The sequence below is a fragment of the Rhinatrema bivittatum genome, chromosome 1 (assembly GCF_901001135.1).
Source record: "Rhinatrema bivittatum chromosome 1, aRhiBiv1.1, whole genome shotgun sequence".
Lineage (NCBI taxonomy): Eukaryota > Metazoa > Chordata > Amphibia > Gymnophiona > Rhinatrematidae > Rhinatrema > Rhinatrema bivittatum.
In genome coordinates this window covers 284,076,505-284,093,118 of record NC_042615.1, presented here as the reverse complement: position 1 = coordinate 284,093,118, position 16,614 = coordinate 284,076,505, and the positions used below count along the sequence as shown (strand labels likewise).

General features: G+C 43.6%; 1 protein-coding gene across 1 annotated transcript in view; it reads right to left on the bottom strand.

The window, feature by feature from the left end:
• Positions 1-16,614, bottom strand: part of LOC115087992 (dedicator of cytokinesis protein 2-like) — a 1,829,205-nt gene that overhangs the window by 252,265 nt on the left and 1,560,326 nt on the right. The window contains exon 33 of the mRNA XM_029595813.1: positions 13,932-14,080. Within this exon, the coding sequence (XP_029451673.1) occupies positions 13,932-14,080 (149 nt within the window). The remainder of the gene's footprint in view (positions 1-13,931; positions 14,081-16,614) is intronic.

Here is a 16,614-nt window from a genome sequence, read left to right as displayed (position 1 = left end):
GGGGCAGGCGCTAATAGCTGAGCACATTGAAAAAAGTACAGAAAAGCAGAAAAAAATGCTTTCTGTACTTTTTTAAAAGTTAAAAAAAAAAAAGAAAATAAACCCCTCTGCCGGCTGCTTTGAAGATCGACGCCGATATGCTCGACTTCGGTTTCATAACCAGCTGGCTGCAGTTATGAACACTGACGCCAATAAACTCGGCATCGGTTTTCATAACCGGCTGACTGCAGTTATGAAAACCGATGCCGAAGTTATCGGCGTCGGTGTTCATAACTGCCAGACCGCTGGTAACTGCGGGGTTGCATTAGCAAGGAGGCGCTAAGGTCGTGCAAGCGACCTCGCGCCTTCTTGCTAGCGTGACCCCCTAATTTGTTTATTGCATGGTGCTCCCCTTGCGGGCGCCATACACACATTAAGAAAGCAGGCGCTGAAAAGTCAGCTCCCGCTTTCCACATTTAATATTGCATCAGCCCCTAAGCCCATAAGGTTTTGAAATGTATTCATCTGACTGTACACAGTGAATGATCTTTAACATTGTATTTCTTTACCTTTACAGATTTGCGTTGAGGCTGTATGATATTAAAAAAATTTATTTTGCCCTGAGGAAGCTGTAACAAGCAAAACATGTTGGGAATGATTACATTTTAAGCTTTTGTATGGGATTGCTTTCGTGGGTGTTGAGTCTTGGTATATACGAATGTGATTTGATGTTTTTGTGTTTATCTGCGAATGGCTAATATGTTTTAAAAATTATGTAATAGTAACATATAGTACAGATATTTGGTATATTGGTGGATATATTCTATTGAATAAAGATGCATTAATTTTGGATTAAGTGTTTCAATATATCGTTTACTTAGGGTTTGTAATTTTGTTGATATTATTTGGCTATTTTTTGTGATTATGATTTTAGTGCATATTATTCAGCTGTAGGTGATGCCCATTGTGGCAAGGCATGACAAGTATAACTGCTTGTGTAAGGTCTCTTGAGAAAGCACTTACAGCTGAACAGTGTACACTGGCACTGTGGTACAATGGCCGTGCATGCAAGATTGCATCTCAACTTAAGCACATTTTTGCATGTAAAGCATTTGAGCAAGAGATGGCAAGTGAATTGAAAAGGTAAGCTCTAAAGCAGACACTTTTAGCCATACAGTTTGTTCTCTTTTGTGCCCTAGAGCATTAAAAACGTATTTATTTACCTGTGCATACAACATAACTGAATGACCTTCTCAATATCTGTGACACTCATCAATACCGGAACGACTATTTCAATATTTGTGATATTTCCCAATAATTGTTGCAAATAATTATTATGTAATGATTGTTCATGTAGGTTATGACCTTTGTGTTACATATGATGCTATTGTGCATGTTTTAATTCTTGTGAACCGCTAAGATGGATAGACTACTACCCCATGTGCGGTATATACAAACTTTTAAATAAATAAATAAATAGTCAGGATGCACAGTGCCAAAGTGCATAGGGGCAGATTTTAAAAGGTACGCCGGATTTTATAACATGCACGCACGGCTGTGCATGTGTTATAAAATGAGGGCTCGGCGTGCACACTAGTGCACCTTGCGTGCGCCGAGCCCTCAGGGAGACCAGCTGGCTTTCCCTGTTCCCACCGAGGCCGCTCCAAACTCCTCCTGGATTTACGCACGTAGGTCTTTGAAAATCTGCCCCATACTGTTCAGCTGACTGTGCCTTCCCCAGAAAACGTTCCCTTGGATTTCACTTGGCATGCTTTCCCAAAAGGTATTGCATGTGAGATTGTACCCAAGTCAGAATATCCAGTGCCAATCTTTCATGCAGGGTCATTTTTGTCGTACTCTTTCCAGCTTCAAGCACTTTCTTCCCTACTTCTGTTTTAAAGCATTTTTCTGCATTAGTGCAGATTATTCAGGTTAAATCACATTTTAGCATGTTTTTTTTATTTAAAGCACTTTTTTTTTTTTTACTTTTGCTTGAATTGCATCCCATTAGCTTAATGCATTCTGCAGTACTGCTGGTATCTACCTGCACATTAACCAAAATCCACACTAAAATTTAACTCCAGTTTTAGCATGGATTTTATTATATTGGCCCTGAAAAGAGGACTCTGTACCTTTCATCTGCCTTAGTGTGTGGCACTGTCACCTTCTCAAAATGTAAATGAGGCTGTTCCTGCACTGTGAGACTGTATGTAGAACCCAGTGTAATAAAACACGAATGAAAAATGTAAGCTCAATTTCATCTTATATTTTATTTATATAGTAAAAACTGAGTTAACTCCTGATGCAGGAAGCTAAAGGTATGCTAATGCATCAGAAGTTTAAAAAAAGCATGTGAGCCCAAAAATTAACACAGAATACAAGCAAAAAATGAGAACTTCACGAAATTATTGGAGTCTACTTTTCAGAATGCATGCACATTTCTGGGCACATGCCTGCCCAGATACGGGGGAAAAATAGCTGTGTTTCACACGACTTGGTCCCTCTGACTTCTCTTGAAAATTTGTATGCATCAGACGCAAAGCCAAAAAGCTTTTAGGTGCTGTAATTGTGCTCATGTATTTATGAAATATGTAAATATGTGGGTTGAAAAAAAAATCATGAACTTAATTAACCACTTTATCTCTTAAAGATTTGGTGTTGATTGGATGCAAAACCAAAAAGTTATTAGATGATGATGTATTTTTGAGAATGTATTCATGATGTATGTGTTAGGATCGTGGACCCTTGGGCCGGTTGCGACTGCAGGTGTTGAGCTGTGGAGACCCACAATGAGTGTCACAGCCAGGAGGCGGCGCTGAAGAGAGGCTTCACCACTGGAAGTCCGAGGTCCCCCCAGGAGGAGCCCGTAGGGACCTGGACCTCTTGGACTTAGGCGGGACCCTATGCGACCAAGGATCCAGGAAGCGGCCGAAGAGATGGAAGATGAGGATGGCAGGGCCCAGGAGGTTAAAAGAGTCTTTACCCTCGGAAGCCCGCGGCTCCCCCGGGAGGAGCCCGTGAGAGTCCGAGCCGCTGGGACTTAGGAGAATCTTCCAGGCCAATAAGAACTGGATACCTGTGGACGAAGGGGAAGCTGAAGTCGGAGTCGAAGAACGATGCCTGGTCAGAAACCAGAAGTCAGAAGTCCGAAGCCAAAATCAGGGGCGGAAGCTGGAGTCAGAGTCAGTGGACGAAGCCAGGTCAGAAGCCAGATGTCGAAGCCAAAACCAGGAATAAGAGCAGAAGCTGGAGTCAAAGAACGAAGCAAGGTCAGGAGCCAGAAGTCAGACGTCGCAAGAAGTCAGGAACCGGGAAGCGGGAAACACAACTAGATCCTCCGAAGAGTGAACCTCGTTGCAAGGCCCCGTCCTAGTCAAGCTGCAGGTTTTAAATACCCTGCAGTGTCTGACGTCATCCGGGGCGTCCTCTTCGTATTTCCCGCGCTGGCCCCTTTAAGGCTCCAGCCCCCGGGTGCGCGCACACCTAGGGGGCGGGGCCAAGTGCGTTGCGTCGACGGCGTCTCCCTCGCACAGGGAGCGCCGCGGCAGGACGCTGGTCGGGCCTACCGGGCCAAAGAGGAGTCCATGCGGGCCGGGTCGGTCCCGAGGTAGGAGGAGGGACCAGGGCACGGCCCGGTCCCGTAACAGTATGTGGATTACCACAAAAGAGAAACTTCCATGACCCTCACTGAACCCCCCTTTGTGCAAAACATCTGATGTGAACCGGATGCAAAACCAAAACATTACCAGGTGGTGTAATTGTCAAAAAGTTATTAGGTAGCATAATTGCACGTGGGATCCCCCCAAAATACTCCTAAGACGAGCCTCATGGACCCCTGACATTTTGGCATGGATCAGATACAGAATGGATGCACAACCTAGAAGTTATTAGGGTATGCTAATTGTGCAAGCATCTTTGTGGAATATCGGGATCCAGAGAAAAATACCCATGTCAAACGTTTTATTGCCTTCCTGATATGCCCTGAAAACACCACATGGCAAAGTTCTTAGTGGGATTCACACACACACAGTAATCACATAGGCTTCCCTCTCCCCTTAGAAAGGAAGCTAAAAAATGTATTTAAGAGTTTCTTTGACTGTTGAAACCTTAGGGGCAGATTTTCAAAGCCCTATGCGCGTAAATCCAGAAGGAGTTACGCACGTAGGGGGGTTACTTGCGCCGGGCCTATTTTCAAAAGGCCCAGCGGCACGCGTATGTCCCAGGGCTTTTCTGAATGGGCGGGCAGGGGGCGGGGCAGGGCAGACAGTCCGGGCGTGGCGGGGCAGTCTGGGGGTTTGGCGTGGCAGTCCGGGAGGCATGGCCGAGGTCTCTGGCATAGCGGCCGGGGGATCGCGAGCTAGCACAGCACTCGGCTGGCGCACGCAAGAACTTCTAAAACAAAGGTACTGGTGGGGTTTTTTTTTGGGCTGGGGGGCGGGACAGGTAGGGGAAGGGAGGGGAAGGTGGGGGGGGGGGGGGGAACGGGGAAAGCCAGGTGGTTTCCCCGAGGGCTCGGAGCGTGCAAGGTGCACTAGTGTGCACCCTCTTGCGCGCGCCGACCCCTGATTTTCTAACATGCACGTGGCTGTGCGCACATGTTATAAAATTGGGTGTACATTTGTGCGTGCTGGGTAGCGCGCACAAATGTACCCCGCACACCTATCTTTTAAAATCTGCCCCTTAGAGCTGTTCCTTTTTCAGGGGATAATTAGTGGGTTGAAGGTTTTGAAAGTACTTCTTATTTAGCTAATTCCATGGTTCTGAATCTCAGTAGTTGGGGCTCAGCAGTGTTAGTCTGTAGCTACTGTTACTATATTTCTTGAACTGAAAAATCAATGCACTCTGCATTTGAATGGTATGATACCTACAACAATGAACTATATTAAATATGCCATTATCTGTACATTTTTTATCAAATTAATACAGCTTCGCAACATCGAATTTGTAGTTGGCCTTAAAAACCCACAATGCACTGCACACCCAAAAACGCTTTAGGAGACTTCTAATTTGCCCCGCACAATGTTGATGTGTTGCGGTTTTACTTTACCATGTATTCTTTCAGCATCCTCCTGTCTCATTATCCATCCAATTGGTTGCTCTCCTGCCACTCTGGTAGTACCAGAAATGTAACCAGAAGCAGTCTTGCTTCTCACTGTCCTACAATGGGACTTCTCAAACCCTTACACTGCACTGCCAACATTTTCAACAAGAAATGAGAACTTGAAGGCTCTCACTGGTAGCCATACAAGGTCTTTTGCTTTTCTCCAGTAGGCACATGATACTAAGTCTTCTTAGAGAAGGGGGTTCAAATGCTCTTTTTTGTTTTCTCATTTTCAATTTTTTTTTGTCTTTTCCCCTTTACTTCCTCAGTGGTCTCAGCTATTACCCCCTCTCCTGACAGCATTCCCAGGCAGTTCAGGAATCCCTCATCAGCCTCAGAGCTGGAGGAATGCCTTCCTCTGAGATGCACTGTAAGTGCCACTTGTTTGCCATCAAAGGCCTCCACAGTAGTGGTGGTTGTTTTCCCAAGCAGTGCCTCACCAAGTGAAAGAAAGTTGGGGAGAGATCCTTGACATGAAATTGGCTGCTCATCACTAACTGTATAAGAATTACTTCATTCTTGTCAGTTCTATATTCTAATCTTAGTCCACTTACAAGATAAAATGATAAAATTATTTTTGTCTTCTTATGCAGGGGTCCTGTTTGAATATTCTTATTTTATTTGGTGAATAATAAGAGTTAACATTCTAGTTCTGCTCTGCACATTTTTTTGGGGAAGGTTCTGTGGACAGAACTGGAGGTACAGGATATGTATTGGGATTCTGTCCCATCATATATAGTTTGGGATTAACGAAGAACGCACAGACTTTATTCCCACAGAGATAAATTGGTTGACTTATGCTACTGAATAATTTTAATGCTATTTTACATAAGAACAGAAGAAATTGCCATTCTGGGTCAGACGAAGGGTCCATCAAGTCCAGCATTCTATTTCCAACAGTGGCCAATCCAAGTCACAAGTACCTAGCAAGTACCCAAACACTGAGTATATCCCATGCTACTGATGCTAGTAATAGCAGTGATTATTCCCTAAGTCTTGATTAATAACAATGGACTTTTCCTTCAAGAACTTATCCAAACCTTTTTTAATCCCAACTACATTAACTGCATTAACAATATCCTCTGGCAGCAAATTCCAGAGCTTAAGTGTACGTTGAGTGAAAAATAATTTTCTCCAATTAGTTTTAAATGTGCTACTTGCTAACTTCATGGAGTGCCCCCTAGTACTTCTGGTATCTGAAAAAGTAAATAACCGATTCAGTTACCCGTTCTAGACCTCTCATGATTTTAAAGACCTCTCTCTTATTCCCCCTCAGTCGTCTCTTTCTTCAAGCTGAACAGCCCTAACCACTTTAGCCTCTCCTCATAGGGGAGCTGTTCCATCCCCTTTATCATTTTGGTCATCATTCTCTGTACCTTCTCCACTGCAACTATATCTTTTTTGAGATGCAACAACCAGAATTGTACGCAGTACTCAAGGTGCAGTCTCATCATGGAGCGATACAGAGGCATTATGACATTTTCCATTTCATTCACCATTCCCTTTTTAATAATTTCTAACATTCTATTTGCTTTTTTGACTGCCGGTGCACACTGAGCTGACAAATTCAATGTATTATCCACTACGACGCCTAGATCTTTTTCCTGGGTGGTAGCTCCTAATATAGAGCCTCCAAGCACAGCGGCCATTTGCCACTGAGCCCGGGATCGAGGGCCGGCCGTCAGCCAGCGCGCGCAACCTTCGTCTGCCCGGAGGCAGGAGCAACTTATAAAATAAAGGTAAGGGGGGGGGTTTAGGTAGGGCTGGGGGGTGGGTTAGGTAGGGGAAGGTGGGCGGCGGAAGGAAAGTTCCCTCTGAGGCCTCAGAGGGAACGGAGGAAGGTTATGCAGCTCGGCGCGCGCAAGTTGCACAATTGTGCACCCCCTTGCGTGCGCTGACCCTGGATTTTAGAACATGCGCATGGCTGCGCGCGCATGTTATAAAATCGGGCGTACATCTGTGCGCGCCAGGTTGCGCTCTCAAATGTACGCACGCGCGTACCTCTTAAAATCCGGCCCTTAGTCTTTCTGCAATGGCCTTATCTTCCTTACAGCGCCTTTAACCCCTCAGTCATCTAACAGTCCAACTGACTCCCTCACAGGTTTCTTGCTTCATATATATTTAAGAAAGTTTTTAATATGAGTTTTTGCCTCTATGGCCAACTTCATTTTAAATTCTCTCTTCGCCTGTCTTATCAATATTTTACACTTAACTTGACAATGCTTTGCTTTATCCTATTTTCTTCAGATGAATCCTTCTTTCAATCTTTGAAGGATGTTTTTTTTTTTTTGGCCAAAATAGCCTCTTTCATCTCACCTTTTAACCATGCTTGTTTTATTGGCATGGGGTTTCTTTATTGCATAGAAGGAGATTTTTCTTATAGTGTCTTTACATTCAATTTAAAGCTCACAAATGTTATAGTGTTAGGCCAATTCATACATAGTCTGGGTTGTGCTTGGTTACTTAGGAAAAATTGAAGTTTGTTTTGAAGAATTTGGGGCATTTTTTGATAAACTTAGCATTTTTTTCTTTTCTAGACTCATGTGAAGCACTCTTGATTTGCCGATTTCTAGCAGGTTTAGATTCCTTTACAAACTTTCTGAGGCAGGAAATAAAATCATCAGATAATCTAGAAACAGCAGGTATTTAATATGAATTATTTAGTTGCAGTCCTGAGGATCTCTCCATTACCTTAGGGAGACCATTGATGTAGATGTTAAAGAGGGGTAAGGCAGAGGTTATACTCCTGTCATACTCTTTGCTCTACCTGAAGCCATCTGCTTCTTCTTTATGTTTATCTCACAGTTTTCAAGGATGATGAAAGGGATCATTAAATTTGCAGCTTGGAGGATCACGTGATGCGGTGAGCTGAGAGGTTGTGCTGCAGAAGAGCTCTGGGCACCACCCCTGCTGTATTACCAATAATCCTCTTGAAAAACCTTTCTTACCGCTCATTTTCTAACAGTTTGGGACTCTAAAGAATTCCTGCATCAGTTTGCATATCAGATCGATCTGGAGATGTCAAATCGCGGACAGAAAAAAGAAAAATTGAAACAGCCTGATGACAAAATGGCCGACGGTCAAGAAACTACAGGCCCATTAGTCTTAGATGATGGTAAACGCACTAGATCAGAAACTGGAAGAAATAAATCAAAATATTAATGATCTGAAGGAGTTGATATTGGACATAAGCAGATGGATGGATAACATGGAAGCCAGAAGTTCACTTGTAGAAGACACTTTGTTATCGCTGGAAAGAAAAGTGGCCATGCTGGAAAAACAAGTATCTGCACACAAACAGAAAATCGATGATCTCGAGACTAGATCTCACCGTAAGAATTTAAGAATAATTGGGCTGCTGGATTCTTTAAGTGCCAATCTCTTGGAGGAAACTTTACAGACTTGGTTCCCTCAAGTTTTGCAGTTGCCCACACTGAATGGTAAGGTACAAATTGAGCGTGCCAACTGAGTAGGCTGCAAGACTTCTACAAATACACGTCCGAGGGTGGTTTTGGTGAAATTGTTAAATTATGCACACAAATAACTAATTTTAATAACAGCATGTAAACAAGAATCATTGCTGTATAATAACCATAAAATCCTCCTATTTCAAGACTTTTCTAACATTGTGGATCTTAAGAGAAAAGAATTTGCTCTGGTTTGCGCTGACCTATATAAGCATAAAGACCAATTTCAGTTACAATATTCTGCGAAGCTTCGAGTATGGATTCAGGGAAAAATTTCCTTTTATGACTTGGCAGAGGAGGCTAAACGAGTTTTGCTCACTCAAAATTCTGTTGACTCTATCTTGGATGCAAATGATTAACAACTTGCTGGGACAAACTTGGTAAAGTTGGGAAGCTTGGTTCAAAATTGCTGTAATTGAGATGACTACTCAAATTTTGCAATTGAACTATACAGTTGTGCCACACTAAGAGGCAAATGGATGTGTGGTGAAGGTAACCACTTTTTTTTTTCATTCTTTATTTATGAAATTTTAGTTAACAATATAACTCCATTCATAATTAGTATTCAATTGTTACATTTAATTCTTAAGAAAACAGGAACATTTATAACTTCAATGACAAACCCTACATCTCTCTAATATACAATTTTCAATTTGTATCCTGATTTCATATTACCAAACAGTAATGGGAGCCTCTCAAGCAACTCTAATAACTAAAAAACAAATCTTCATACAGATAAACAGAAGTAAAAAACAGATTAATGATTAGACATATTACCAACTGAGTTATAATCTGGAGTCTCCGCCTCCCCTCCCTGGTTTCTGCGTTCGTCCAAATATCTCTCTAGATCAATTGGATCATAATATATGTATTTCAAACCATCCACATACATAACGCATTTACTGGGACACCTTACATGTATTCGAATACCAAATGTTCTAGCGATATGAGCTAAATTAATAAACTTTTTTCTCCTAATTTGGGTTTCTTTCGCTACATCTGGAAAGACCCATATCTTCTGACCCCGATAAGAAGAGGTTCTATTCTGCATAAACAATTTTAATACTTTATCCCTCTCCAAAGAGTGGGCAAATTTGACCATTAAAGTACCTCTTTTCTCAATCTGGGCAGTACATGAGGCCTCAAGTAGTTGCGTAACATTTAAAGTTACCTCTTGTGGAAGAACATCTGTATTTACATTTTGATTTCTCTCATTCAAAAAATAAGCGTTTGTAATTAAAGGAAGACTTTCAGATGTATATAGCAATACTTCTCTAAAATAATTCTTGAGTTGTTCCCCTGGGGAAATCATACTAAATTTTGGGAAATTAGCAAATCTCAAATTACAATACCGCTAACTTTGCCCTGTCACATGGTAAGGGCAAAGGGCCATTGGCGCCATTTTTTTTAGCGCAGCTGATGGCCTGGGAACGGGAGATCGCTGCCCGCGGCCCCCCTGGACCACCAGGTATGTGTAAAAAGTTTTTTGGGGGGGGGGTCGGGAGAGTTGGGGAGGCTAAGGGGGTAATTTTAAAGGGTCGGGTGGGGGGGGGGTTTATCGGCGCGGGCCTCACTAAAAAAAATTAGTGATGTGAATTGGAATCGGAACCGATCCCAATTCACATCTCTAACGATCAGATTTCTCCCTCCTCCCAGCCAAACCCGATCGTTAAAACGATCGGGCACACGATTCACATCCCTAATATCTTGTGAAGTACTATTACAGATTGCAGATAGGAACTGGCACTCGCTCCACGAGGGCCTATGTTCCTAAAACCCTCCAAAGACTTTCTTCTATTCCAGAAGTCATCTCATACACAGATATTGTGAGTTCTTATTCCAGACTGCGTACAGGAACCAGTACTCGCCTACTGCTCCTGTTCCTGAATACACTGAAGACTCTCTGTTGCACTGAAGCCATTACAAGATATCTACAATTGTGAGTGTACCATCTACTATTGGTTATGTATCCAGCATACCCTGTCTACTCACTATCTATAGTCTCTCTCTACAGCTCATGAAACCAGAGACCACAATTCCAGTATCTGAGGGACTTCAGTCCTGCCAGGCACATCAACTCACTACTGCCACCTCTGGTGGTTCTACTTCCTGTCTAATAAAGAGCTATCTTGTCTCCATAATCCAGCCTAGCCGGTGGTCCCTCTCAGGATATCCTTCTGGGGGTGCTGTCATCTGCCATCAGCCCAAGGATTCACCAATTTCCATTCAGTGTTTATTCCTTACACTACTAGAGTGGTATCATACAGAATGCCACTCTGTGGGAGCCAACCCACAACAGATCATTAACTCCATCTACGGAGTACATCACTCTGCTGACTACTCCCCTCTGGGGAAGCAGATCCACATCAGACTGTTAACTCCGCCTCCCTTGCGGGGTGATCTACATCAGATTGCCAGCTCCTCCCCTCTGGGGGAACTGATCAATAATAGATTACTAACCCCGCCCCCCTTGGCGGGGTGAGCGCTAACAGATTGCTAACTCTTCCTTCTGCAGGAGCCACAGCATAACAACTTCTTTGACCCAAAGAGGCTGTCTATCTTGTCGAGTCAAAGCCGATGTCCCTTCTGGGTCATCTGGGTGCACAAGGGGCAATCCTGGATGTTATGTGATGCCTCCAAGCAGAGGACGCAAACATGAGGATCGTTGATCGATATGGTCCTTGGGCACTAGGCGCATCGGTGGAAACTAGACGCAACCATTATGGGGCAAAACAAAAGGGAAAAAAACACGATGCCAGTGTGCGTCGATGGCTGACGGGCACCGAGGCCCCGCCACCATGGGGGGAACCGACTGCTATAGAAAACGTATCCAAATGCCGAAAACCCTGACTGGGGGCACTATGGGGAGGTAGTGAGAGGGACCCAGTGATAAACTGAAGGAAAAAGATAGTGAAAAACCACAAAAATTGAAGTTTCCCAGATGGCAAACGCCAAAACGTTTTTGAGCTCAATCACTGCTCTGCAGAAAAAAAGAGACTGAAGAGGAGATTCTGCATGAAAGCATAGTATAGGGCATGCTGGGCATGCTCAGTGTACCTAATCAAAGTTTCTAGAAACCTTGACATAAGTTTTCCACATCAGGCTCCATCTGATGATGTCACCCATGTGTGAGGATTACCATCCTGCTTGTCCTCGGAGAAACTCAGATACAATAGTTTGTGGCCTGTAAACAGAAGTTGGCTTTAAGCTATTTAGATCATTTTATTTACTTACAAATTCAACATTATGTGTCTTCCTTGATGAAAAAGGTTTCCTCTCCTTTAACCTCCTGTTACGCCGGTTGGCCAGGGACATCGTGGCCGACAGTGCTCACCTTCATGCTGGAGCAGCTGCCAGTTCTGCTGTGGGCTGTTGGAGATGTGTGCAGCGCGCCGCTCCTCTTCACAGCCTGCCCCGTGGGCAAGGACCCTCGATTCGCAGCAGGAATGCCGCCGCCGAGCTATGCTCCGCCCATGGGCCTCCATAGGCGCGCGCCATCAGGTTATTATTTAAAGGGCCCAGGGCAGGAACCCTGGTCCGGCCCCATTGATGACATCACTGTTGGGGACCTATTTAACTCCTTCCCTGCTCCTCACTCATCGACTTGGTAACGAGTTCCCTCCTATGCTGAATCCGCTGCTATCACTACGGACTCCTCCTTCCTGCTCCTGCTTCATTGGTGTGTCTCTGGCTATCCGCTCCTTGGAGAGCCCTGCACCTCGAACTTCTACCATCCCCGTTCCTTGGGACTACTTCCGGAACGTTTTTCTACAGTGAGTACTCTGCTCCGCGGACCACCACCGTGACATATCTTCAGAGGACCCTCGTCTGTGTACCCTGCTCTGTGGACCATTGCCTGGATATTGTTACAGAGGAACCCTCATTGGTGAACACTACTCTGCGGACCCCGCGGCACCACTGTGATTGTGCAACTCTCCAGCAGCTCTATTCCCGGGGACACCCTCTCTAGCCTTCTCAGTCCCTGTCTCTCTCTCTCCTCCATTTCTAGCAGTTGTTGTGTTGCACACCCAGCGGCCAGACCTTGCCTCCCGACAGTGAGGCTCAGTGGGGCTCCTCCCCGTGGGCAGCACTATCTCTCACCTCGGCCCAAGGGCTTACGAATTTACATATTGTAACACCTCCACAGAATTTAAAGTTTTAGTTCAGCAATATAAGAGAAAGCATTATTCTTTATGATATATTGGTATTTTCACACCACTGCTAAATATCAGAGACTGGAAGTCTTAGCCGGGAGTTGGCAAAATGATCTTGGTTGTGATAGTCATATTAAGGATGTTAGAGAATGAGATAGTTTAATAATGATATCTAGATGTACCAAAAATGTTATACATAGAGAAACTTAATTTTATATTACACAAAGAATAATTGTAACTCCAATCCAGGCTTATAAAGCAGGTTACTAAAAACCGGCAGCTTATAGGAAAATGTTCTCAGGAACAAGCTACTTTTTTTCACTGTATGTGGGAATGCCCAGCAATTGCCCTGCTTTGGCTCTGAGTAATCAGAGCACTGATGAGCATGACGAAATACCCTGTGTCTATGCCCAGCTCTTTTTTTCTACTGGATTTTAATGTTAATTGTACGTTTTTGAAATATCCCCACAAATATTTCCTGCTTAAAGTGGAGCTTGTAGCGAAACGCTGTATTCTACTAGAATGGTTGGAATATAAACCATCAAATTTATCATTGTGGCATGTTAAAATGTATGAGATGGTGCAATCAGAATATCATACTGCTACTTTGCTTACTGACAAGAAATGTCAATTATTTCTGAACTTCTGGACCCCAAACCTCCAGACGTTGCTCAGAGAGGATCAAGTCCTTTTTGGATTGAAATCTAGGGCAGTAAAATAAGGACTCATGAACAGGGATCAACCAGAGCGATTCCTCATGAATGTGAAGATTTGGGAATCCTAGTGCAAATATAGTCTTTGGTTATAGTTTAGAATATAGGTTCCACAGAATGAACACTTAATAATTATACACAGGCAGTTTGTCTGGAAGGGGGAGTTTAATAAGGGTAGGAAATGAGGGTGGAAAGGTGTTTTGTCGGGATAAAATGATGTACCGGTTGCTTTTCTTTTTTGCATTTGTTACAATGTTAACTGTAATATTGCATTGTGAATAAAGAAATTTACCAAAAAAAACCTTGCAGCTTATCTCTTGTGTTCCAAAACCTCTTGGCTGTGGCTTGGTGACGAAAATGTGCACACCAGGGTTGAATGCAGAAGTGGCAAGGGCCATGCTATGTGGGTGGGCATAACATATGGAAATATTGCTTTAACTTGCCCACCTCCATATATAAATCCCCCCCTAATTATTTCTGTCTAAAGACACTACTGGCCTAGGACATCTCTACTCACCATGCCAAACTTCCTGGTCATCTGGTATTCACACAACATCATATCAAAAAAGATGGGGATAGTGGACTTGCGAAGCTCAACTTCTGGTACCAGGGTCATCTCTAGGATGGGCCCCACCATGCTTGGGATGAACTCAATCTTGTGCTGTCCTGCAGAGAGATGAAAACAAGAGATTAGCTCAAATGGATCGCAAGTTAGACAACAGACGGCCCATGCTCTTCATAAAAGAGTGACCGATCAGGACAGCATGCAATGAAGGGGAACAAAAATGCATCAAGACTTCAAGAAGTATGATCACAGCAACAATGGTGGTAATTTGTATTTATACAGGCCCGGTGCTACCAGGTGTGCTTACCATGCAATTGCATAGGGCGGCACACTCGGGAGGGCCGGCAGCAGGGGAGACATCAGGGTCAGCTGGTTCAGAACCTGCTCTGCAGAAAGTGTTGAAAATGTAAGGGAATGAGGGCTGGGCTGCTGCACTATCTTCTAAGGAGGGCAAAGTTGCTCCTACTAAGCAGAGTAGCTATGATTCCTTTAAGCAGAATTTTTTTTTTTTTTTTTATGTTCCTGGTTACGCACTGTCACACAGCCAATAATCAATCAGGCTGAGAGTGGCAACGACTAGCAGAATTGACTTTGGACCCAGAAGCATTGGTGAGGTTGCGGGAGGGAGAAGGGGAGCACTGCCCCCCAAAATGCAAGCATCTCTCTGCTTTTATGGCCACCGATGGATCCCTTCACACTGGTGGTCAAAGAAGAAGCCCCGCAGGGACCCTGCACCTCCCCTCTCTCCCACATCTCCCTTTCTGCTCGCGATGAACAGCAACAGGCCCAGTGGGGCTCCAGCACCTCTTCTCCTTCCAAGGCCATATAGCAAGAGTCCCAGTAGGGCCCCGGCACCTCACCTCCAACTCGCATCTCCTCTCCCGCCTGCGGTGAACAGCAACAGGCCCAGCGTTGCTCTGGCACCTCTCCTCCTGCCACAACCAAATAGTGAGAGGCCCAGTAGGGCCCTGGCATTTCACCTTCAGCACGCATCTTCTCTGCTGCCCACGGTGAACAGCAACAGGCCCTATGGGGGTCAGCACCTTCTTTGCCTCCCGCATATCCTTCTGCTGTGGCCAAACAATGAGAGACACAGTGGGCTGCTGGCTTCTCCTCTTCTATCTGCAGTGAACCAGTGCAGCCATGGGTTAGAAAAATAGATGCTCGTAAATTGAGCGTCCATTTTCCTAACCCACATACAGCCACTTCTCCTGGGTGCCCAATGCCATGGACGCACTAAGGATGCACTATTTTTCCCTTGCTTGTTCTTTTTAGCGCGGTGGCTCATTTGCCTATTGCATCGAGCACCCAGGAGAGGTGATTGTGTGCACGTTAAAAAAAAGTGCGTCCAGTTTGGACGCAAGTTTTTTACATGTCAGTATTGCATCGGCCTGAAGGAGCCTAACTTTCAAACCTATATCTGTAGTATAGCATTTACTTGTGTAAGTGGATGTGCAGAGATTTAATGCTAGTAATTTAGAAACTGTGCAGCAGGAGATGCTCAATTGATAAATTGTTGTGAAATTCTACTCCAAAAGTATGCACTGTTTCAGTACATGAAAATATTTTCAATGCAAGAAAACTTTCTCCACCTATTTTATAAACATATGTTTGCATAGTCTAGGTGATTAAAATATAACATGTATGCATAATAACCTCTATTTATACACAAAGGCAGGTAATTAATAAAGTATGCATATATAAATTTTGAAAATATATGTGTGCGTTCTTGAAATCATCAGTTGGTCGATACCTTTGCCAGTTCACCCAATCCGTCTCCAGTTCACTTAGACCAGGCGAGGCAACTCCAGTCCTGAAGTGTTACAAACAGGTCTGGTGTTCAGGACAATAATGAATAAGCACGAGATATATTTGCATGCAATTCATTGGAAACATCCTAAACACCAGATCTATTTGTGGCACTCCAGGACTGGAGTTGCTTACCATTGACCTAGACCCTCTAGCAATTCACCTTGAACCCCACCAGTTCATCCCAGACCTCCCACCCAAAACCTGCAGACAACAGACAAGTCCAATTTCACTTGCGCAAGTCAATTAGCAGGTGTTAAAATTTGTGATTAAGTTTGGTAATATATATCCACGTATCTCTTGCAAAATAGCAACTGCCACATGTTCTTCTGAACTTTGCCTCAGAGCATCCTTAGCCCGCCCCCTTTCTCTGCTGGTAAAATGGAGATGTGAAATGGAAAATATGTGCACACTCTTGATGTATATACAATAGCATATATGTGAGTACATGCTGCTTATGTTTCTATATGCTATTTTTATGTGTGAAACACTTTTGGAAATTTACTCTTATGTATTAGTTTTATGAATATCAGGCTTTATAGGATTGGTACATTATTTAAAGTTTTAGCATCAATTGTATTTATTTTTATTAATTTATATTTTAGTTATTTTAGGTTTCCTTATTTTTAAATTGATCAATAACAAATCTTAATAGTATAAATAAGATTATCTGTGCTAAATTTGTATACATTGTTGTTTTATTGTAACAGTGGCTTCACACCCTTAAACATTTTTCATCTACTGGGAGAGTTTTACATTTTTAGATCCTCTCTATGTGATGATCATTCCCTCGTTTTGGAATTGGTCAGGCTGAAGAGGATGGTTT